The sequence below is a fragment of the Cynocephalus volans genome, chromosome 13, assembly GCF_027409185.1.
Source record: "Cynocephalus volans isolate mCynVol1 chromosome 13, mCynVol1.pri, whole genome shotgun sequence".
NCBI classification, from domain to species: domain Eukaryota; kingdom Metazoa; phylum Chordata; class Mammalia; order Dermoptera; family Cynocephalidae; genus Cynocephalus; species Cynocephalus volans.
The window spans coordinates 56,786,624-56,811,256 of NC_084472.1; the positions used below are offsets into that span (position 1 = coordinate 56,786,624).

Genomic DNA, 24,633 nt, shown 5'->3' on the forward strand with positions numbered 1-24,633 from the left:
CATCATGATGAAATGAGGAAAAGTATACAGGACCTGAAAGAGGAAATGTACAAGGAAATCAATGTCCTGAAAAAAAATGTAGCAGAACTTGCCGAACTGAAGAAGTTATTCGGCGAAATAAAAAACACAACGGAGAGCTTGACTGGCAGGCTTGTCGAAGTTGAAGAGAGAACCTTTGAACTTGAAGATGGGCTGTTTGAAATAACACAAGCAGACAAAAAAAAAAAAAAAAAGCATCAAAGGCATTGAAGAAAATCTGAGAGAGATATCAGACAACCTTAAGCGCTCAAATATCCGAGTCATGGGTATTCCAGAAGGGGAGGAAAACGGAGATTGCATTGAAAACATATTCAACAAAATAGTGGCAGAAAACGTCCCAGGTATAGGAAAAATCACAGATCTTCAGATCGAGGAGGCTCAACGATCTCCAAACGTATTCAAAGACTCTCCAAAAAGGTCTTCTCCAAGATGTATTATAGTCAAATTGACAAAACTCAGAGACAAAGAGAGAATCTTAAAAGCTGCAAGAGAAGCGTCAAATCACCTATAAGGGAGCCCCAATCAGGTTAACATAAGACTTTTCATCACAAACCCTAAAAGCCAGAAAGGAATGGGATGATATATTCAAAATACTAAAAGACAGAGATTGTCAGCCAAGGATACTGTACCCTGCAAGGCTATCCTTCTGAAATGAAGGGCAAATAGTATATTTCTCAGACAAATAAAAACTACGGGAGTTCACCACCACACGACCACCCTTACAAGAAATCCTCAAGGGAGTACTGGGTTTGGTTCCTGAAGAATAACTACCACTGCCATAAAAACCCAAGAGAAATCTAAACCCACTATTATAATAATAATGGCATTCATGAAGAGAAAACAAGCAAACAAAAACACTATCTACAACCTAAGGAACCAACAGACACAGAAAAACAGTAAATCAGAAAGCAAGGAACAAAAGACACCTAAGACAACCAAACAACCAATAAAATGCTAGAAATAAATCAGCACCTTTCAATAACAACTCTTAATGTAAAAGGCTTAAATTCCCCAATCAAAAGACACAGACTGGCTGACTGGATTAAAACGGAGGACCCAACTATATGCTGCCTTCAAAGACCCACCTCACCCATAAAGACTCACACAGACTAAGAGTGAAAGGATGGAAAAAGATTTACCGTGCAAACAGAAAAGAGAAATGAGCTGGAGTAGCTATTCTTACATCTGACAAAATAGACTTTAAACTAAAAACCATAAAAAGAGACAGTGAGGGACACTACGTAATGATAAAAGGACTGATCCGTCAAGAACACATAACAGTCATAAATATATATGCACCCAATGTTGGAGCAGCCAGATTTATAAAACAAACTGTATGAGACCTAAAGAAGGAAATAGACACTAATACCATAATAGCAGGGTACCTGAACACCCCACTGTCAATATTAGACAGATCATCTAGGCAAAGAATCAGCAGAGAAACACAAGATCTAAACAATACTCTAGACCAATTGGAATTGGCAGATATCTACAGAACATTCCATCCAACAACCTCAGAATATTCACTCTTCTCATCAGCACATGGATCATTCTCTGGGATAGATCACATATTAAGTCACAAATACATTCAAAAAAATTGGAATTATCCCATGTATTTTCTCAGACCACAATGGATTAAAGCTAGAAATCAATAACAAATGAAATTCTGGAAACTTTGCAAACACAAAGAAATTAAACAGCATTCTACTTAATGACATATGGGTCCAAGAAGAAATCAAGCAGGAAATCAAAAAGTTTATTGAAACTAATGAAAATAATGATATATCATACCAAGACCTGTTCGATATTGCAAAAGCAGTATTAAGGGGGAAATTTATTGCATTAAATGCTCACCTCAGAAGAATGGAAAGATGGCAAGTGAATAACCTAACACTTCACCTTAAAGATCTAGAAAAACAAGAACAATCCAAACCTAAAGTTAGCAGACGGAAAGAAATCATTAACATCAGAGCAGAACTGAATGAAATTGAAACCCAAAAAACAATACAAAAGATCAATTAATGAAAAAGTTGGTTTTTTGAAAAGATAAATAAAATTGACAAACCATTAGCATGGCTAACAAAAAAAAGAAGAGAGAAGATTCAAATAACAAAAATTAGGAATGAAAAAGGTGATATTACAACTGATTCATCTGAAATATAAGGAATCATTCGAGACTACTATAAACACCTGTACGCCAACAAATTTGAAAATCTGGAGGAAATGGATAAATTTCTGGACACACACAAGCTCCCAAAACTGAGCCAGGAAGACGTAGAAAATCTGAACAGACCAATAACAATAAAGGAGATTGAAGCTGTTATCAGAAGGCTCCCAACAAAGAAAAGCCCAGGACCAGATGGATTCACAGCAGAATTTTACCACACATTCAAAGAGGAATTGACACCGATTCTTCCCAGACTATTCCAAAAGATTGAAACAGACACAAATCTCCCAAACTCATTCTATGAAGCAATCATCCTGATACCAAAACCAGGTAAAGATATAACCAAAAAAGAAAACTACAGGCCGAAATCCTTGATGAATATAAATGGAAAAATCCTCACTAAAATACTAGCAAACAGAATACAGAAACACAAACGTAAAATTATTCACCACTATCAAGTGGGATTCATCCCAGGGATGGAAGGTTGGTTCAACATACGTAAATCAATAAATGTGATACACCATATTAATAAAATCAAACAAAAGGACCATATGATCATCTCTATAGATGCTGAAAAAACATTTGATAAAGTTCAGCACTCATTCATGACAAAGACCCTCTATACGTTAGGTATAGATGGAAACTATCTCAACATAGTTAAAGCCATATATGATAAACCCACTGCCAATATCATCGTGAATGGGGAAAACCTGAAAGCTTTTCCATTAAGAACAGGAACTAGACAAGGATGCCCACTCTCACCACTCCTATTCAACGTAGTGTTGGAAATACTAGCCAGAGCAATCAGAGAAGAGAAGGAAATAAAGGGCATCCAGATTGGAAAAGATGAAGTCAAACTGTCCCTGTTTGCAGATGACATGATCCTATATATCGAACAGGCTAAAGCCTCTACAAAAAAACTCTTGGAGGTGATAAATGACTTCAGCACAGTAGCAGGATACAAAATCAACACACAAAAATCAGTAGCATTTCTATTCTCCAATAGTGAACATGCAGAAAGAGAAATCAAGAAAGCCTGCCACAAAAAATAAAATACTTAGGAATTGAGTTAACCAAGGATGTGAAAAATCTCTATACTGAGAACTACAAACCACTGGTGAGAGAAATTAGAGAGGGTACAAGAAGATGGAAAGATATCCCATGCTCTTGGATTGGGAGAATCAACATAGTGAAAATGTCCGTACTACCCAAAGTGATATACAAATTCAATGCAATCCCCATCAAAATTCCAAAGACATTTTTCTCAGAAATGGAAAGAACTATCCAGACATTTATATGGAATAACAAAAGACCACTCATAGCCAAAGCAACGCTGAGCAAAAAAAATAAAGCTGGAGGCATAACACTACCTTACTTTAAACTATACTACAAAGCTGTAATAACCAAAACAGTATGGTACTGGCATAAAAACAGACACACTGATCAATGGAATAGAATAGAGAATCCAGAAATCAAGCCCCACACCTACAGCCATCTGATCTTTGACAAAGGCACCAAGCCTATACACTGGGGAAGAGACTGCCTCTTCTGCAAATGTTGCTGGGAGAACTGGTGATCCATATGCAGGAGAATGAAACTAGACCCATACCTTTCACCATACACTAAAGTCAACTCAAAATGAATTAAAGAATTAAATATACACCCTGAAACAATAAAACTTCTTAAAGAAAACATAGGAGAAACACTTCAGGAAATAGGACTGGACACAGACTTCATGAATACGACCCCAAAAGCACAGGCAACCAAAGGAAAAATAAACAGATGGGATTATATCAAACTAAAGAGCTTCTGCACAGCCAAAGAAACAATTAACAGAGTTAAAAGACAACCAACAGAGTGGGAGAAAATATTTGCAAAATATACATCCGACAAAGGATTAATATCCAGAATATATAAGGAACTCGAACAACTTTACAAGAAGAAAACAAGCAACCCAATTAAAAAATGGGCAAAAGAGCTAAGTAGGCATTTCTCTAAGGAAGATATACAAATGGCCAACAGACATATGAAAAAATGGTCAACATCACTCAACATCTGCGAAATGCAAATCAAAACTACACTGAGATACCATCTCACCCCAGTTAGGATGGCTAAAATCCAAAAGACTCTGAACAATAATTGCTGGCGAGGTTGTGGAGAGAAAGGAACTCTCATACATTGTTGGTGGGACTGCAAAATGGTGCAGCCTCTATGGAAAATGGTATGGACGTTCCTCAAACAATTGCAGATAGATCTACCATATGACCCAGCTATCCCACTGCTGGGAATATACCCAGAGGAATGGAAATCATCAAGTCAAAGGTATACCTGTTCCCCAATGTTCATTGCAGCACTCTTTACAATAGCCAAGAGTTGGAACCAGCCCAAATGTCCATCATCGGATGCGTGGATACGGAAAATGTGGTATATCTACACAATGGAGTACTACTCAGCTATAAAAACGAATGAAATACTGCCGTTTGCATCAACATGGATGGACCTTGAGAGAATTATATTAAGTGAAACAAGTCAGGCACAGAAAGAGAAATACCACTTGTTCTCACTTATTAGTGGGAGCTAAAAATAAATAATAAATTCACACACTCAAAAAAAAAACCCAAAAACCGGGGGGAGAAGAAGACATAACAGCTACAGTTCCTTGAAGTTGATACGACAAGCAAACAGAAAGGACATTGTTGGGTGGCAGGGAGGAGAGGGAGGAGGGAGGGAGGTTTTGGTAATGGGCCACAATAATCAACCACGTTGTATATCGACAAAATAAAATTAAAAATAAATAAATAAATTTATGTACTTCTTATAAAATGTTCATGAGTTTTATTTATTTTTGTTAATTCGTAAGTTTTTATTGTTTCTTTTCTGTTTTATCTTTTTTTAAGAAACAGACTTTATTTATATAATAGTTTTAGGTTTACACAGAAATTAAGCAGAAAACACTGATAGTTCCCATTCCCACATATCTTCCTACCTACCCACCCACCCACATACATACGCACAGTTCCTACTATCATCAGCATCTTGCATTATTGTGGTACATTTGTTACATTTGCGGCAACATGAATTAGTTTAGAGGGCATTATGTTAAATGAAGTAAGCCAGGAACAGAAAGAAAAGTACCACATGTTCCCACTCACCTGTGGAAGCTGAAAAGTTTGTTCTCATAGAAGTAGAGAGCAGAATGGTGGTTACCAGAGGGTGGAAAGGGGTGGGGGGTTAATGGATACAAAATTACAGGTAGATGGGAGGAATAAGATCAGTGTTCCATAGCAGTGTAGGGTGACTATAATTAACGATTTATTGTATACTTTCAGTTAGCTAGAAGTGAGGATTTTGAATGTTCCCAACACAAAAAAATGATAAATATTTCAGGTAATTGGAAAAAACATCAGTGGTTCCTAGGGTTTCAGGGGAGGGAGGGAAGGAGACTGAGAAAAAGGGAGAGAGGGATGAATAGGTGGAGCACAGAGGATTTTTAGGGCAGTGAAACTATTCTGTATGATACCATAACGGTGAATACATGATATTATGCATTTGGCAAAACCCATAGAACTGTACAACACAGAGAGGGAATCTTAATGTAAAATAGAGCTAATAATAATAATATATCAGTACTGGAATTAACAACTGTCTTTATTCACTAATGACATGATTATGTATATAGAAAAGACTGTCCACAAAAGATACAAAAACTAGGGCTGAGCCGGTGGCGCACTCGGTAGCATGCTGCGCTAGCAGCGTGGCGACGCTCCCGCCGCCGGTTCGGATCCTATATAGGAATGACCAGTGCACTCCCTGGCTGAGCGCCGGTCACGAAAAAAAAAAAAAAAAAGATACAAAAACTAAGTGATTTTAGCAAAGTTGTAGGATGTAAGACATCAGTACACAAAATTCAGTTGTATTTCTGTGTGCTAGCAGCAATTATATATTCGAAATTTTGAAAATACCATTACAGTAATATTGAAAAATAGGAAATAACTTAGGCTTGTAAACTGAAAACTATTAAACATGCTGAGAGAAATTAAAGAAGAATTAAATAAATGAAGAAGACATATTGTGCTCATGGATCGGAAGTCTCAATATTGTCAAGGTGTTGATTTTGATTTATATTTTCTGTATAATACAAATCCAAATCTCACTGGCATTTTTGTAGAAAATAACGAGTTTATTCTAAAATTCATAAGAAAATGGAAAGGATAAATGTACATAACAAAAACAACTTTAATAAAGAAGAGAGTTGGGGGTTTTAAACCACTTGACTTCAAGTTTTAAAAGTTACTGTAGTCAAGACAGTGTCTTGGTATAAAGATAGACAAATAAATCAATGGAACAAAATAGAGAGTCAAGAGATATACTTACACATAGATGATCTGTTGATTTCTGACAAAATGCAACGTAAATTCCATGGAGAAAGGATAGTCTTTTCTACAAATAGTACTGGAACAATTTGGTATCCATATGCCCCCGAAAATCAACTTCAAACCATACCTCATACCAAACAGAAAAATTAACTCAAAATGGGTCATGTATATCCAAAAAGCTGTAAAGCTTTAAAGGAAAGCAGGAAAAAATCATTGCAGCCATGGAAAGTAGGCAAAGATTTTTTATATAAGACACCAAAAGCAAAGTGTTCTCCATCAAATTTGCTATCATCAAAATTAGTAACTTCTGCTCTTTGCAAGCCACTCTTAAGTGAATGAAAAGACAAGCCATAGATTGGGTAAAAATATTTGAAAGTAACATATCTGATAAGGGATTTGTATTCAGAATACTTAAACTCAGTAATAAGAAATCAACCTAATTTTTTAAAGAATGGACAAAATGTTTAAACAGGTGCTTCACTAATGAAGATACATCGGTGACAAATAAGCACATGAAAAAGATGCTCAACATTATTCGTTAGAGGAATTCAAATTAAATCACACTGAAATACACATTTATTAGAATGTCTAAGACTAGAAAATCTTGGTAATGATATGCAATAAATTTTCGATGAATAATAAATGGGCGTTTGAATAATATTTGTAATATTTAATACATTTTTTTAAAAACTAAAATTTGTTTAGATCTTATTGTGGTTCAAATACTGTGTTAAGCCCTTTGTATATATTGAATTGATCCTCACAAAAACCCAAGAGGCAAATTATTATACCCATTTTACAGATGACCATTTTAAGCCTCAAATTAACTTATGACATAATAAGTGGAGACAGATGAATTTCATACTTATACCTTGTTTTCTCCAAAGCACCCACTTTTCATACCCGTCTTGTGTCTGCCTCAGATTTAATCCTCAATAACAGATTTCTCATTAATCAAATAAACCATCAAAGAATAAGAGTATCACGTTAGAGTATTTAAGTGAATATGCCATAGTTTCTTGAAGAGGATCTTATAAATAAATAAGTTATAAGATACAAATTAGTACTAAGTTCTCATATATTGGAGTAAGACAGAATGGTAAGACAGTTTGTTTGCATGCAATTGATTACTCTGGAACTTCATAAAGCTCTTCTAAAAATCTTTGCTCATAGAATGCTTGAGATACTATTCCTTTTTGTACTTTTAATAAAATGATATTAGATTGAATTAAAGATAATGTTTTAATACACATCAAATCAAAGGGCAACTATTTGTATTCTGAAAATTGCCAGAAGCATTTTTAATAATACAAGTTAGATTCGAACAACTACAGCAAGAAGACAAATAGATTAAATTGCTTGCTTACCACTAGAGATTACTCTCTATATAGGTTGGAATAATAAAGGAAGGAAGAACAAAATTAATGCCATTGATGAGTTTACTTATGACCTATAAATGACAGGTGCAATTTATGAACTAAGACTTTCTTTTTTTAAAAAAAAGATGACCGGTAAGGGGATCTCAACCCTTGGCTTGGTGTTGTCAGCACCACGCTCAGCCAGTGAGCCAACTGGCCATCCCTATATAGGATCCGAACCTGTGGCCTTGGTGTTATCAGCACCGCACTCTCCCAAGTGAGCCATGGGCTGGCCCAAACTAAGACTTTCTTAATCTAGACATTTTTTATGACTTCATGAAAATATCTGTGTTTTAAAAGCTTGAAAGTTAACACAAACCTTAAAGTTGAGTTTACATTTTTTGAGAGATTTAATAAAAAGACTGTGTGTGTAATATCTTGACATCTAACATAGTTAACTCTGTTTATCTAGAATGTCAAGCAACTTAGAAGAATAATATTGGACAGTGAAAGATGTAAAATAAGTTTAAGAACAATGTTTACATACACTTTGATATTACAACAAAATTATGATTATGTTTGGTTTTCAAGGTATTAGCAATAATAATATGAATTTCAAAAATGCAAAATAAAATTGAGAGATGTTATTTTTTAATATTTTTTTTCTGTCTTTTAGGATTTTGAATTATGGGATGATGTAGGATTAAACATTCCAAAACCTCCAGACTTATTACAACTCTACCGAGATTTTGGAAATCATCAAGTGACTGGGAAAGATCTTGTGGATGTGGCCAGTGGAGTAGAAGAGGATGAATTAGAGGCTCTTACACCAATTTTAGACAACCTTCCTCCAACCCTTGAAACTTGTCAGCCTGTAGAGGTGAGGTATAGCCACTAAAGATTTAAGTCCACAAAAAGTATTTAAACTATGTCAAAGCATACTGTGAGAGCTTGAATGTCGTTTTTCTCCTCTTTCAATTTTAGAACTCCTTGCTAGTACAGAAATTAGAAGATAAAATTAGTTTATTAAATAGTGAGAAATGGTCATTGATGGAGCAAATCAGGAGACTTGAAAGGTTAGTACTTGATCATCAGTTCTAAAAATTTTCTTGAGGTTTTTGAAGACATAGGCAAGTTATATGAAACAACATTTAAGTTGAAGGCATAATTTATTTTTCCTTTTAATACTTCTGAAAGAAAGTCTTATAAGTGTGTTATGTATTTAAACATAGTAACATGTCTTTTTCCCAGAAAAAGTTTGTTAAATCAATAAAGTGATCTTACAATGTAGTGATTCTGTCTTGGAACTAAGAAATAAGATATTTTGATTTTCCCCCAAGTTGTATCAGTATCAGTAAAATAAGTTCTTCACATTAGTATCACATATTTCCCATTTATCATTTCATTTAATTCTTATAATAGTCCTATGGGTTAAATGGAATTATCCCCATTTTGCAAATGAAGAAAATAAAGTGCTATTCAAAAGCAGGGTTTATACGGCCATTTTTATACTTTATTGTTGAGTTTATAACTACACTTTTAGGAATATGAATTATCAGTGAACGTTGAGCAGTAAATTATGGTTTATAACTCGCCAAACTGTTTGCTATTAATATACTACACTTTTAAAGCGCTAGACCCTTCATGAGGTTTACACTCTTGACCAAAATTTTCAAAAATACAGTTCTCTGGTAATTTTCTTTTTACAGTGAAATGGACTTCCTCAAAAATGAACACTTTGCAATCCCAGCAGTTTGTGACTCTGTTCAGCCTTCTCTGGATCAGTCTTCCCACAAAGACTCTGAAGACAGTATACAGAGTTCAGTTCTAAATAGCTCAGACACAGGAAAAAACAAGGATATCCATCTTTCAATGTCAGATGAAGTTGATTCTACTGTTCCTAAAGAGAATTCCCCAAGTTCTTTCCCCAGAAGAGAAATAGAAGGAATGCCATCTTCTTCACCATCAAGTAAAAACATTGTTCATTTTGATAAACCCAATAGGTTAGTATGCATCCTATATTTTGAATTGCATCTTTCAGCTATTTAGTACATTGTCAAACTGGAGGAGCTTCAATTCTTATTTGAACTGTTTTTTCAGATCATATGAATGAATTTTTACATTTGGTATGACTTTGGCACATAGCAAAGTACGTATCACAAAAAACATATCATAAACTAATTAATTACTAAGTTAAATTACATCCAAGTGGAATAAACCATAAATGGGCTACGTTCTATTTTACATACTTAAACCCATAAATAATACGTATGTTACTATGTACTATAAACCCTTTTACCCTATACTTTTTACCTTTTTTCTATTCTTCCATCCTTATCAGACACAGAAGAAGGTCCTGGTACTGCAGAGTTGCCAATGTTATAGAGAGGAATAGTTTTTGTTCTGAGTCCTTTTTCCTGTGTTGGTTTCCATTATTAATATTTTTTCCTCAATATTCTCTTAATTTATTTACTTAATTTTTGTTGGGTTGTAGCAGTTAAATTCTGAGATGAAAAAAGTGTGTTCCCTGTTCTTTGTAATAGTGTTTTCTAGTGGAGGAGACAAAATATAATTTTAAAAACTTGTAGGTTATAAAAACAATATTTACTGAGTTCTTTTTATGTGTCAGGCACAACTCTCAATGCTTTAAGTATACTAACTCATTTAATCCTTACACATCTCCTATGGTGCATTTTTAGCCACAGGGTCATGCTTTTTCCTCCTATTAAATAGAGGGATATTATATCCAATATTAGGATATAATAGAAAAGCATAACTGATTTGCTTTAGCCTTACAGGTTCTCATTATTACTTAGAAGTACTGCAATTTTTTAAATTTTTTTTATTTTTATAGAAAAAATTTCCAGTTATGAACCACAACCTTTTGGCTACCTATTAGGTATATTTTTTTCTCTAGGTATTATGGAGGTTGTAGAATTGAAATAGACATGGCCTAGTCCTCAAAGTGTACCTATTCTAATATGGATAGATATAGTCATAAAAACCTACATTATAATACTCAATAATGATTGCATTTGTAGTGGTTATTTAGCATTTAGGAGTACTTCCTTACATCTCCTTTGATACTATAAAGCCACCCTATTGAGATAGATGAATGTTAAATTTGTTCAGCTAATTTTTTAGCTCTTACCATATGTCAGGCAGTATTATAAGGAATATAATGGTAAGCAAGACATATGGAATTCCTTCAGTCTTATAGTATGAGAGAAAAAATCAAGCAATTACACTAAGGTATGAAAAGTAGTAGTATACGAGAGGTTCACCTTGCTTTCAGGATACATAATCAAGGCACCGAACCTAGTCATCAGAGCAGGAAAGTTTTCGTGGAAGAAGTATTATCTAATCTGAAGCCTGAAGACTAAGTAGGAGTTAACCAGGAGTAGAGGTGAGAGGAAAGGTGTTTGCACTAAGGGAGAACACCGTGTGCAAAGAGAACATCTTTTGGGTGCTTTGGGGGAACTAGAAAGGATTTAGTAAAGTGTAAGGAAAGAATGGAAGGGAATGGATGACAGGAGATGAAGTTGGAGAATTAAGCAAAGACTAAGTCATATAAGCCTGTGTTAACTCATTTTTTTGAGAGTTGGGACTTAATGATATCTAAATTTTGGAAAGGGTCCTCTAGATTTGCAAGATAAGTAGAAGTTAAAAGATTGATTAGATTTGGGGTTAAAAGAAAGGGAAGGATCAAGACTGATTAGAGGTTTCTGGCTTGGACAGGTAGATGGATTATGGCCTCCATTGAGAGAATAGGAGTATAAAAGAGCAAAAGGGCTTTGGCACACCTTCCAATTATAGAAATTACTGAGTGCCACATTGTGGTATATACTAAAGTTTTATTATGTAATTTTGAGAACATAAAGTACAACTCATAGTCATAATTTTATGAGTACTGCTATATAGAGACCAGTGTTGTTTTAGAAATATGTTTTAGCGCCCTTCATTAATAGGCTAATACTTGAATTGGGAAAAAAAAAAAAAAAGACTTTCTTTAAAATACGCCGTGAGTGTTGCTGTCCTTCATTCATCTTTAAACTGTAATTCTTTTATGTGGGTTTCTTAAATAAAGGTTTATCATTATCATTACATACATCTGCAAAACTTTAATTCCTGTCAGCAACGTACCAGGTCAATCTTTGTATCCACTTTACCTTTGTTTACCTTTCTGGAATCATAGAGAATTAGTGTGGGGAAAGTCCTTATTTTGGATTTTGCAAATACTTTCAATAGTCATTGACTACTTCAGATTTAATCCACTAGCAGTTAAGGGTCAGTCGTTCAGATAACATCAAGCTATTTTAAGTTCAACAGTTATTGTTGATTTTTTTTTCTTCTGTTTAATTCTCTAGCAAAGTGTCCTTCAAGTCACTGTTGACTAAGAAATCTGGTTAAGGTTTGTGGGACAGGATAATGCAAGAATGGGAGTTACAATATACAACTTATTTTCTCCTTAAATGTCAGTGGTAATTCTTTGGTATTATCTGCTTTTCATCCAATATTTTTTTCTAGGAAATTGTCTCCTGCTTTCCACCAAGCACTACTGTCTTTTTGTCGAATGTCAGCAGATAGTCGTTTAGGATCAGAGGTAAATTATACCAGATATTCTTATAACTTTCTTAAAACATTCTGCTGTTTTTCTTTTTAGTGTCTCATATAAAAACATCTGTTATAAGACTATTTCAAATGAAAATCTATTATTTAAAATAATGCTCTAAGAAATAGTTTCAAAAATTTTAAACTTTTAAGGAAGATAGTTAATTATTTCTGTTCTTTGGAATAAAACTTTGTTTATTAATATTAAAATAACCTTCTATAATGTCTGTTTTTAATGTTATGTCTAATGGTAGCATCTACGGGATATAATTCAGAAAGCCAACTTAAATGAACACTTTATATTTCAGTTATTTTTAGATTAATCCATTATTTTCATTTCATTAAAAATGGTTGTCTTCAATAGCTGATTGAAGATTGGTTTTTCTCAACTATTTGTCATTGCTGTTGCAAATTCATTTTGAAAGGTTATTTTATTATTAGTTTTTTTCCTACCTTTGTATTCACTCCTCTGTTTCTGTTTTGTGGTTGATTCCTTTTGACTTCTCATGGGCTTCTATCTGACAGTGTCACTGAGAATATTAAAGTGCTAGAGGATGGTTTAGATGCAGTCTGGCAGTCCTCGTTTTAAGACTGGGTCAGCTTCCTAGGGCCATCCTGTGTGCACCTTCATTATACACACTATCATCTTAGGCAGTGACTGCAGTTTTGTGGGCATCTTTTCGAGGACACAGACATTGAAGCTGCCCTAATACTGTGCTATCCCTACTAGTTCCCAGAACTAAACCTATTAGGCCTCCCTGGCTTCACTTTTGTTTTTTACTAGTACTTTAAATCCATTTCTGGCCTGCAAAAATGTTGATGCTATTTGGGGACACTGTTGCTGCTGTTATTGTTATTATTATCGTAATTTAAAATGTTAGAATGTGTGTTTAGAGCAGAAGTGGCAGGGTGTAAAGTATAAAATTTTACATGCCAGTTCTCCACTGTCATAGTTTATTCATTCTTTGGTTTTCTAGGTTTCTCGGATTGCAGACAGTGAAAAAAGCGTTATGTTAATGCTGGGACGCTGCCTGCCACACATTGTTCCTAATGTGCTGTTGGCAAAGAGAGAGGTAAGACACTGAAAGTATTTTCATCCCAATAATCTCATCATGTTGTCCATTTTTTTGTCATTTTGAAGTTTAGTGTTATATTTTTATTTTGTGAAAGTCTGTTTCTTGCAATCATATTCTTACTTTTGTGCATGCATCTCTGCTCCTAGAGAATGGTTTTACATCTCTGTCAGGTGAGTTCAGTAAAACTGCATGATATTCATGTTTTTTAAATTCTGCTAAAAGCATTATTAGCTTCTGCAGCACTAACTATTACTGTAGGTCCATTTATGTGCCATAAACACTGTTTGTTTTTTGTGTTACCAGTCAGCTAATTTATTTTATGTCTGTTCTTGGTATAATATGTTTGATATATCTAGAGAAATGGACACTCTTTGTTTTGAAAATTAACAGGGACTAATAATGTAACTTTTCTTAAATGTACTTGTAGTTGCCTATTATAAATGTTAGTTTTATTATGTTTGTTTGGCAATAAAGTACACTTACCTTATAATGATAGGATAGTCATAATATTGACTGCAATAACTTTTAAAAGTAACTTTTTTGTTTTTCTTTTAATTAACCTGTTGTTGACAGATGCTGTAAATACCCAAAATATAGTTACAAATATAGTTTATCCACATAACCTGTGTTATGAGCCATAAATGCTATAGGAAATTATCTTTATTAAGTATAGTTACATTTAGCCAATAAAAGATTAATGAAAAGTTATCTGTGATCTCATTTAAATTACAGTAGATGATTTATTTGCAAGTAAGATAATTTACTTGAATTATTCAGTTCATGAGATAAATTCCTAGTTCACAAAATTTTTCATAAAACGTAGATGAAGAATATTTTGGAATATATCATAGTTTCTACGATTATCTTCTTAATATTTACTGATTTTACTCATAATTCATGGGACCTACAGTATGATAGGTACATAATGCATTGGCAAAACCCATTTAAAGCTTATCCTTAATTACTCATTTAGCACAAGAAATTTGTACTGATCCTCAAGAAAACATGCAGAGCTTAGAAAATTTTTGTTCCTATAGATATTTTGATAAAGACTATGTTTTCTTGCTGATGGTTTTATTTTTACCTAATTATTTAATATAGTCATAAGATATTAAGTGTGGAAAGTTTTCTGTGTCTTGAAGGATCAGTGTTCAATTTCAAGTTGTTTTGCAGTTCTGCCTGGCAGAATGGTGTTTGAGCTTCTTGTCCTTTTTCAGCTTGTAACATAGTCCATGTAATGCATTAATGTTTGCATCCCTTTTTGTATATTTCCTTAATATAATCTTTAAAATATCACAGAAACCTAATTATCATGAGAGGCAGTTTTAGCTTTTTTACTTTAATTTACCGTATTATCATTAAAAAACTGTACCACCAAAATCTGATTGATTGTACTGCATGAAGCATTTATAAATTTGCATCATCAGATCAGATACATTATATGTATAGATATATTTACTTATATATCTATACATACATACATGCACACATATATATAATTTGTGGTATGATGTTTACTTTTCTGGCTGATTTTAAATTTTTTTTATTAAAATATGTAAGTACTTATAATTTCATGAAGAACTAATCATTATCTTTTTAATTATTTGTACCTTGTTCTATTTTATCAAAAAATTTGCCATTGATAATAAAACAAAGTTCTATTCCCTCAAAATTTAATTAGAAAATTATGAAATATATCTTAGTTTGATTTAAAACCAATCCCTCGGCATAAAAGGACAAAACTTTGTTTCATTACATCCCTTAATATTGAATTACTTTTTAATGTTTTACCCCTGTTTCTTAATCCTATATTTTTTTAAAGTTCCTGTGATTGAAGGATTAATATTTTGATTTTTTCTTATTTCTCAAGTTGTATGTATATTCTCTTGTCAGCATAAGCCTTTTTATTGCTATATCACTACAATTAACATGTCCTTCAGTAAACTGATTGATCATAATATCCTAACTGATGAAATAAATAAAGCATTAAAAACAGGGATTAAGGTTTTAAATAATATGCTCACATTGTTTAGCACTTTTTAAATATAAAAAGATATACAGTGAAAATTCTTCTAGTTTTCCTGTCCTTGAGCCACTGTCCCATGTATGTACCATAGCCAGTTTTACTATTTTCCGGTGTATTCTTTCACATCCTTTGACCAGTTTTTAACTAGATTGTTTGTCTTCATGTTTTTGAGTTGTAAGAATTCTTTATACTTCTATATTCTGGATATTAAACCCTTATCATATATATGATTTGCAAATATCTTCTCCTATCCTATAGGTTGTCTTTTTACATTCTTGGTAATATCCTTTGATGGCAAATGTTTTTATTTTTCTGAAATCTGACTTATCTATTTTTTCTTTTGTTGCTGTGCTTTTAGTGTCAGATTTAACAATCCATTGCCAAATCCAAGGTCAGGAATATTTATCCCTATGTTTTCTTTTAATAGTATTATAGTTTTAGTTCTTATATTTAGGTCATTGATCCATTTTGAGTTAATTTTTGTATATGGAGTGAAGTATTGTCCAACTTTGTTCTTTTCCTGTGACTATCAAATTGTTCCAGCAACATTTGCTCAAGAGAAAATTTTTCCCTATTGAATGTGGTCTTGCCACTTTTGTCAAAAATCATTTGGCAGTAGATTGTCTGGGTTTATTTCTGGACTCTCAATTCTATTCCATTGATCTGTAAATCTGTCCTTATGCCAGTATCACACTGTTTTGATTACTGTAGCTTGAAGCAAGCTTTGAAATTGTGAAATACACATTCTCCAACTTTGATTTATTTTTCAGTATTATTTGGCTATTCAGGGACTTTTGCAGTTCTGTACGAATTTGATGTTCAGCTTTCCATTTCTGTAAAACAGGTCATTAGAATTTTGATAGAAATTACATAGAATCTATAGATCATTTTGGTAATATTGTAACCTAACAATGTTAAGTCTTCCAATTCATGGACATGGGATGTCTTTCCATTTATTTAGGTCTTTAATTTCTTTCAGCAGTGTTTTGCAGTTTTTAGTGTACAGTCTTTCACTTCCTTGGTTAAATTTATTCCTAGGTATTTTGTTATTTTGGATGGTATTGTATATGGAATTTTTTTTTAAGTTTTCTTTTCTAGTTATTCATCGCTGATGTATAGAAACACAACTGATATTTGTGTGTTGATCTTATACCTTGCAACCTTGCTGAATTTGTTTATTAGCCCTAGTAGTTTTTTTCTGGGTTCTATGGGATTTTCTATATATGGAAACATGTCATCTGCAAATAAAGGTAGTTTTGCTTCTTCCTTTTCAGTTTGGATAGCTTTTTTTCTCTCTTGCTTAACTGCTCTGGACTTCCAGTACAGTGTTGAATAACAGTGTTTTGGGACCTTTGGGAGAAAGCTTTCGGTCTTTCACCACTGAGTATGATATTAGCTGTAAGATTTTTATAAATGCCCTTTGTTATGTTAAAGAAGTTTCCTTCCATTCCTAGTTTCACGGAGTGTTTTTATTATGAAAGGGCACTGAATTTCATCACTTGCTTTTTCTGTATCTGTTGAGATGATAATGTAATTTTTTTTTCCTTTTTTCTATTAATGTGGTATACTACATTGATTGATTTTATGTTGAACCGCTTTTGCATTCCTTGTATACATTTTATTTACTTATGGTTTGTAATCCTTTTAACATGCTTTTGGATTTGGTATATTTTGTTGATCATTTTTGTGTCTGTATTCATAAGAGATATTGGTCTATAGTTTTCTTTTGGTATCTTTGTCTGGTTTGGGTATCAGGCTAAGGCTGGCTTCATAGAATATGTAGGAACTGTTCCCTCCTCTTCCATTTTATGAATCAATTTGAGTAGGATTGGTGTTAATTCTTCCTTAAATGTTTTTTATAATTCACCAGTAAAGCCATCTGGTCCTGGACTTTTCTTTGTTGGGAAGTCTTTGATAAACAATTCATTCTCTTTTCTTGTTATAGGTGTGTTGAGATTTTTTTACTGTAGTCAGTTTTGGTAATTTGTGTGATTCTAGGAATTGGTTCATTTAATCTTGATTACCTAATTTGTTGATGAATAGTTATTCATAGTATTCACTTATAATTCTTTTAACTTCCATAAGGTTGGTTCTAACATCCCTGCTTTCATTTCTGATTCTAGTTATTTGCATCTCCTCTCTCTCTTTTTAGTCAGTCTAGCTAAAGTTTTGTCAATTTTGTTGATCTTTTCAAGAACCAATTTTGATTTTGTTGATTCTCTCTCTGTTTTCCTAGTCTATATTTCATTTTTCTCTGCTGAAACCTTTATAATTTTCTTCCTTCCACTGGCCTTGGGTTTATTTTGATCTTTCTCTGGTTTTGTAAGATACAAAGTAAGTTTGTTGACTTGAGATCTTCTTTTTTTAATGTGGGTGTTTATAGCTATAAATTTCCCTGTGCATACTGTTTTTGCTCTATCTCACTAGTTTTGGTATGTTGTGTTTTCATTTTCATTCATCTTACTTTCTAATTTCCTTAGTGATTTTTCCTTTGACCCATTGATTGTTTAAGAGTGTGTTGTTTAGTAGACATATTTGTGAATTTTTCATTTTTCTTTCTGTTAATCGTTTTTAATTTCATTCTGTTGGGGTTAGAGATAATACTTTCTATGATTTTGATCTTTTTAAATTCACTAAGAATTGTATATGGCCTAATATGTGATGTATCCTGGAGAATGCTCCCTGTGCATGTAAGAAGAACATATATTCTGTTATTGTTAGATGGAGTGTTCTGTGTGTCTGTTAGATCTACTTATTTTATTGTGTTCAAGTCCTCTATTTCCTTACTGACTTCTGTCTAAATGTTCTGTCCCCATTATAAAAGTAAGGTATTGAAGTCTCCAACTATTATTGTGGAACTGTATTGTATTGTATTCTTTCAAAGGTATTTTGTGCATGTATAACAAATTCAAATATATTATTTTTTTCCATGATTAAACAGATGGTTCCATCTTCTGTACTATTCTCTACTTTGCTTTTTTTCCACTTAATGTTTTGTTTTTTATGTTGGTATTTAAAGAACTTTCTCCTTCTTAAGGCTGCATAATATGTAGTTTTTTAATAGTCTTTTAAATGTTTTCTAAATTAATGTTTTCAAACTTTATGTGATTATAATTTCAGTAAGAAAAACATTTTACATCATGTTCCAATATATACTTACATATATAGTTAAAAGTTTTACAAATCAGTATTGCCTTTACTAATTACAAAAAGTTAAAATAGAAGACAAGCAATATCAAACATAATTTTATATTTTAGAACAATAAAGAAAAAAATTCCTAAATAAAGCAATAAAAAAGAAAAAAATGTTCTTTATGGTCCATTCAATTTATTTCATCACCCACTGTTTTAAAGGGAGTGAGATAAAGTTTGAATCAAAGCTGTCTAATAATTTAAACTATTATTTTTTAAAAATGTGGAAAGCACCATGAATATAAATATTAGCATTATTTGTTTTTATTTTCTGTTAAGAAAAGAAAAGTAACAACCTCACTCAATCTTCACATTACAATTACAACAATTTTAAAATTCAGGATACCATATTTCAAATCTAAAATGTAATTGGTTGCAAAAATAGTGTGCCTTTAAGAAAGAAAAAGAATCCTAAATTATGGCATGCTATCTGTTGTAAGATGCATCCCAATTTCAGAGATGATAAAAAGTGAAAAAATGTACATCTTAGGTTCTGTGAAATAATGGTAGTCTCTTTTTACCAATTTGTATTTAAAAAGACTTCCTTGCCTATTCATTTTGAAAAAATAAAACAATGGACTAATTTTCTGTATGTGGCTTATGTAGTACATTAGTTCACTTTAATGGGTTGGTTGAGGAAACTTGAATTTTGAAGCTAAATTATAAACTAAACATATTTATCATTTGATGTATGTATATAAATAGGCTAAAGAAGTTGATTTTTCACAGTCTCTGCTTTAAATGCATCTGAAGGGGAAATTTTGTAATTTAAAAATGAAATTTCATAAACGGTTGCTTTTAAAAGCATTTTTTAGATTAATATGTCAAAATTTAACTTTTGTTTTTATTCTATGCCAAAGAAATATGTGCTTTCAGCTAGCTTATTTGGAAAAGCAAAGGAGAAACCTAGGGCTGGGATAGGAGTGGAAATGGGGACTGAGTGTTAATGGGCATAAGCCTTCCTTTTGGGATGTTGAAAAATGTTCTAAGATTAGATTGTGGTGATGGTTGTACAACTCTGAATATACTAAAAGCCATTGAGTGTACACTTGAAATGGATGGATTTTACAGTATATAAAATATATCTCAAAGCTGTAGTTTAAAAAAAGACAAAAGAGAGAATCAATTTCCTAAAAGTTCTTAAAGTAGTTGGTTCCTCTAAAGACTTGCCCATCTTATGAGAAACTAGACTTTGCTCTTTTACATTGATGGTCATGTTTGTTTCACAGAAAAATTTTTATATGAGTAGTAATAGCGCCAAATGATTATAACTTTATGAGATTTATATAGTAGTATGGTAGATAAATATAGTAAGGTAGCTAGTGTAGTAAAATAAATAATTTAGGATGTGTGTTATATGTGTTTAATTTAGGAGTAAATCTCATGCTCTTAAGCAATATTGAGATTTAAATACTTCATTTCATACTTCAGTACTTAAATACTTAAGTACTTCATTACAGTACTTCAATTAGGCTTCCTGAAGATTGAGCCCCAGCAATTATAGATATTAATAATTCTAAGAATAGATATTTAAGCAGCCCTTGAAGTGTAGAAGTTTTCCGGTGGTGAGTAATCATGGCTTTTTTTCCCTTATGTTAGTCTTTGTAATGTCTGTCTTTATTTTTAGTCTTTACATATTAATATCAACATCCTGACAATTTCAATGAAAAATCTAAATTAAAGGTTGTATTCTATCCACAAACTAACGCAGGCTCACAGATAGGTTTTGTTTGGCCTTCTCAATTATGTTAAAATGATTTGCTAGTTATTTTAGAAACAAAGATATTTTAACTAAAAATACAAATGTTCTGGCTTAGCCATAGTTGTTACTACCATACCTTATTGCTCCTAATCACTGAAACCCAGGATTAGTTGTGTTTATCATCATGTTTGCTTATTGTTTTCCTTGCATTCTTTATTTTATGTGTTTACACTATCTTTTTGACCCTCATAGTCATTTGAGTATGTGAACCTCAACTATATAGTTTTGTAGACTTTCTCTATTCCAGGCCACTTTCTCATGCTTTAATTATAATAACCAACTTTCACTGGCACTCCTTTGCCTAGAGAGGACTCTTCCATTTTATCTTGAACACAACTGGTACATAAACTCTTCTCCAAACATAGTTGTCTTATTTTGATTCTTGGAAGTTATGTTTTCATTGTTCCCTATTGCTTATCCTAACAAGGTATTATGCTCCCTTTCAGATTCAACTTCAAGCTTAGCATAAAGGCTATCAACTTAATTTCTACCTAATTATAGGCTGCCTTTCTAGCCAAAAAAATTCTCTGCATGCAATTTGCTTATTTTAACTCTCTCCACTGATTATTGCCTGAGTACTCTCTTCGTCAAAATTTAACTTCTGCTAGATTTTTCTTGTCTTATATTGACCAGTCTTTTGTTGGATTCTTCGGTGCTTCCTGTGCTATGTATTAAATTTTACACACTTGTATCTTGGCTTATCAATATGCTAATTGTCACCTTATATTTGATATCTCCAGGGATATCCTAGCTGCCTCAGTATAGTTTTTATTTTATTTTTTGCTTATTATCCTTCTTTCCTTCTTCAGTCATTTTCACTCTTTCCCCAATTGTTTACTCTTGTCTTTGGATTATTCAAAAGAATTATATTACTTTTTTTTTAAAGAGATAGACAGATACATAGATAGATACATAGTTACATAGATCACATGATTTTGAAAACATTCTTGATTCAAGGAAAACCACTTCCAGTGAAGTAAGGATATTCCTATGTGAGTGTAGATCTCAAAACATTACATCAATAAATGAGAAATGTTTCCTATTTATAGTATAAGCAAATTAAGTGAATTTTAATGAAATGTACTCTCTTACAATACTGGGCTCAATTATAGCAATTTTACTGAATTTTTTTCCTTTTCAGAATTCATTAAGTGAATGTGGGTTTTAGTTTTGGGTTATGCAAAAATTATGCTGTAGTTGAGGGATAAAGTAAATTAAGTAACTTGTCAGTACTTGAATTTAAATTACAATTCCTTATTGCTTAATTCCTAAACAAAAGACTAGGTGGAAATTTCAAGAATAACAACTATCTAAAACTTTTAAATGGGGCTTGAATTCTAGGGAAAATTTTAATGGAATGATGAGAGCAAGCAGGGGACTATGCTTTATTGGAATAATGTCTTACCTTTCTAGGAGTAGGTAGCATTTTGTCTGAAATACTCAAACATTTACTCCTTGGCATCTGATTCGAATGTAATGCTTCCTTTTCTATTTTGGGTTCCTTTCAAATCTTAGAGCCTTATCTACATTAACATGCCTTTTTTTTTTTTTTCTTTTTTTTTTTTTTTTAATTTTATTTTTTCGATATACATTGTAGCTGATTATTGCTCCCCACCACCAAAACCTCCCTCCCTTCTCCCTCCCCCCTCCCCCCCAACAATGTCCTTTCTATTTGCTTGTCGTATCAACTTCAAATAATTGTGGTTGTTATATCTTCTTCCCCCCCCGGTTTGTGTGTGTGTGTGTGTGTGAATTTATATATTAATTTTTAGCTCCCACCAATAAGTGAGAACATGTGGTATTTCTCTTTCTGTGCCTGACTTGTTTCACTTAATATAATTCTCTCAAGGTCCATCCATTTTGTTGCAAATGGCAGTATTTCATTCGTTTTTATAGCTGAGTAGTATTCCATTGTGTAGATATACCACATTTTCCGTATCCACTCATCTGATGATGGGCATTTGGGCTGGTTCCAACTCTTGGCTATTGTAAAGAGTGCTGCGATGAACATTGGGGAACAGGTATACCTTCAACTTGATGATTTCCATTCCTCTGGGTATATTCCCAACAGTGGGATGGCTGGGTCGTATGGTAGATCTATTTGCAATTGTTTAAGGAACCTCCATACCATTTTCCATAGAGGCTGCACCATTTTGCAGTCCCACCAACAATGTATGAGAGTTCCTTTTTCTCCACAGCCTCGCCAGCATTTATCGTTCATAGTCTTTTTTTAACGTTAAAATTTGCCCTCCTTCATTTTCTGCTTCATTACTCCCCTTAACATCTAACCATTCACATTGTTTTAGATCCTTTTTAGATGCTTTTTCCTGCTTATGAATATACATATATATTCTCAGGTGGTATTTTTAAAGATTTAAAATCCTGAAATGTTGAAGTCTTAGAAAATCAGACTGTACCTAGGAAATATTTTGGAAGTTTGTTTTAAGACTAAGAAAGTTAAGCAAAAACATCAATAAAATCAAATGTAAAAAATCTCCAAAGATTTACTATCTCTAAGGAAATTTTTCATTTATCATTAGAAGTTATTTTGTTTTACTTGTAAGACTGAAAGAATTAAAATGCTAGAAGCCTTTTTAATTTCATTTTGTACAAAATTCTGTGGGTAACCTAGGACTTAAGGTGTGGGAGATTCTTCAAATAGAGAGAACTAGTTTTGTTATTAAAATTGCAAAATCAAAATAAGTTAAAGCAAATGTCATTTACTTGGATAAAGTGAAAAATGCTAATTCTCTTCTATTAATGAATGCTAAAAGTATGAGAAATTTTGCAGTAGAATTACTGCACTGATTTCCTGTCTTCAGAACACATTATTGAGTACTATGCCAGTTGGCAAAGCATGTTTAACATTTTTAAGATTCTTGTTGCCTTGAAATATAGACACATAAGTTTTCTTATGTGGGAAAATAATTACCTTTTGGATTGATGTTAGTGAAGCAGTAGGTATTGTCTTACCATGGTTATTATTAATTATTATTTTAATATTATATGAGACATCAAATCTAATATGCTTAAGGATTTTCTTACGTGAAAAATCTTTAAGCTTTTAGATAGGATGTCTTACATTGCTCTATTATTCTTAGTACATATTTTTATATTTAATCTTTCAAAGACATTTTTAAAACACTATCACCTTGCCTTGTGATAGAAATTTAGCCACCAATTTTTAAGTATTGCATTCAGAATTATAAGGAAAACTTTTAAAAGACTAGAGTTCTTCAATTGGAGAGATGATGTCAAGGGTAGAATATTGATTCAAGTCTATAAATTTACAAATAGTGTGGAAATGGTAAATTCCATTGTGGATGTATCAGTGCTTCAGAGGCTTGAAAGAGATGAATTCACAATAAATAAATATGAATAAATAACACAGCAGATATATACTTACAGAATTCATTATTTCAAGAATGGTGCAAATAAGCTGTGAGTAAATAAATGAATGAGAGAGAAATTAGGATATTTGGGGCCAGTCCCAATTTAGCAATTAAAATCCTAATAGTGTTCCTTGCTGGATCTATCAGAAACAGAATACAGTTTCTACATATTTCTATAAACACTTACTCGACCTCTTCTCAGCTTTATGTTGCTATAAGAGGAGGTGGCCACGTGGCATACTTTACAAATTGAGTTGTAACTGCCATGCCCATTAATGTGCCAGGGTTTACCCAATTCTCCTTGGCATGGAGAATCAACTATAAATTATTGGCATTGACTTCCATATATTGTTGATTTTTCCAGGAAGAAATAAAATCAAATGGCAATATGAATTATTAGTAACTGTGATTTTCAAAAGTGAAAAGTATTTATCTTCAAAGGCTTAAATTCAGAGGATTTTAGAGTTCAAGGGACAGGGACTGACAGAAGCTTTTCCTCTGATCTGTCAATTTGGATTGATTGGTAATGGCTGCTGTGTTGAGAAATGTTAAGTCCTGTATTGAGAAGGATTTTTGAGGCCAACTTTGATCTCACACGAAAAAATTAATAGCAGTAGATAAGGAAATTACAGAA

The 24,633-nt window shown here is 32.6% G+C and overlaps 1 protein-coding gene across 4 annotated transcripts in view; it reads left to right on the forward strand.

The window, feature by feature from the left end:
- The window catches only part of RELCH (RAB11 binding and LisH domain, coiled-coil and HEAT repeat containing), a 139,659-nt gene that overhangs the window by 45,387 nt on the left and 69,639 nt on the right, over positions 1-24,633 (forward strand). For 2 of the 4 annotated variants that reach the window (XM_063076759.1, XM_063076762.1), the window contains 6 exons: positions 8,617-8,820; positions 8,925-9,016; positions 9,650-9,943; positions 12,468-12,543; positions 13,529-13,624; positions 13,774-13,797. In XM_063076759.1, the coding sequence (XP_062932829.1) occupies positions 8,617-8,820; positions 8,925-9,016; positions 9,650-9,943; positions 12,468-12,543; positions 13,529-13,624; positions 13,774-13,797 (786 nt within the window). The remainder of the gene's footprint in view (positions 1-8,616; positions 8,821-8,924; positions 9,017-9,649; positions 9,944-12,467; positions 12,544-13,528; positions 13,625-13,773; positions 13,798-24,633) is intronic. The other 2 variants (XM_063076761.1, XM_063076763.1) reach the window with 1 other exon arrangement.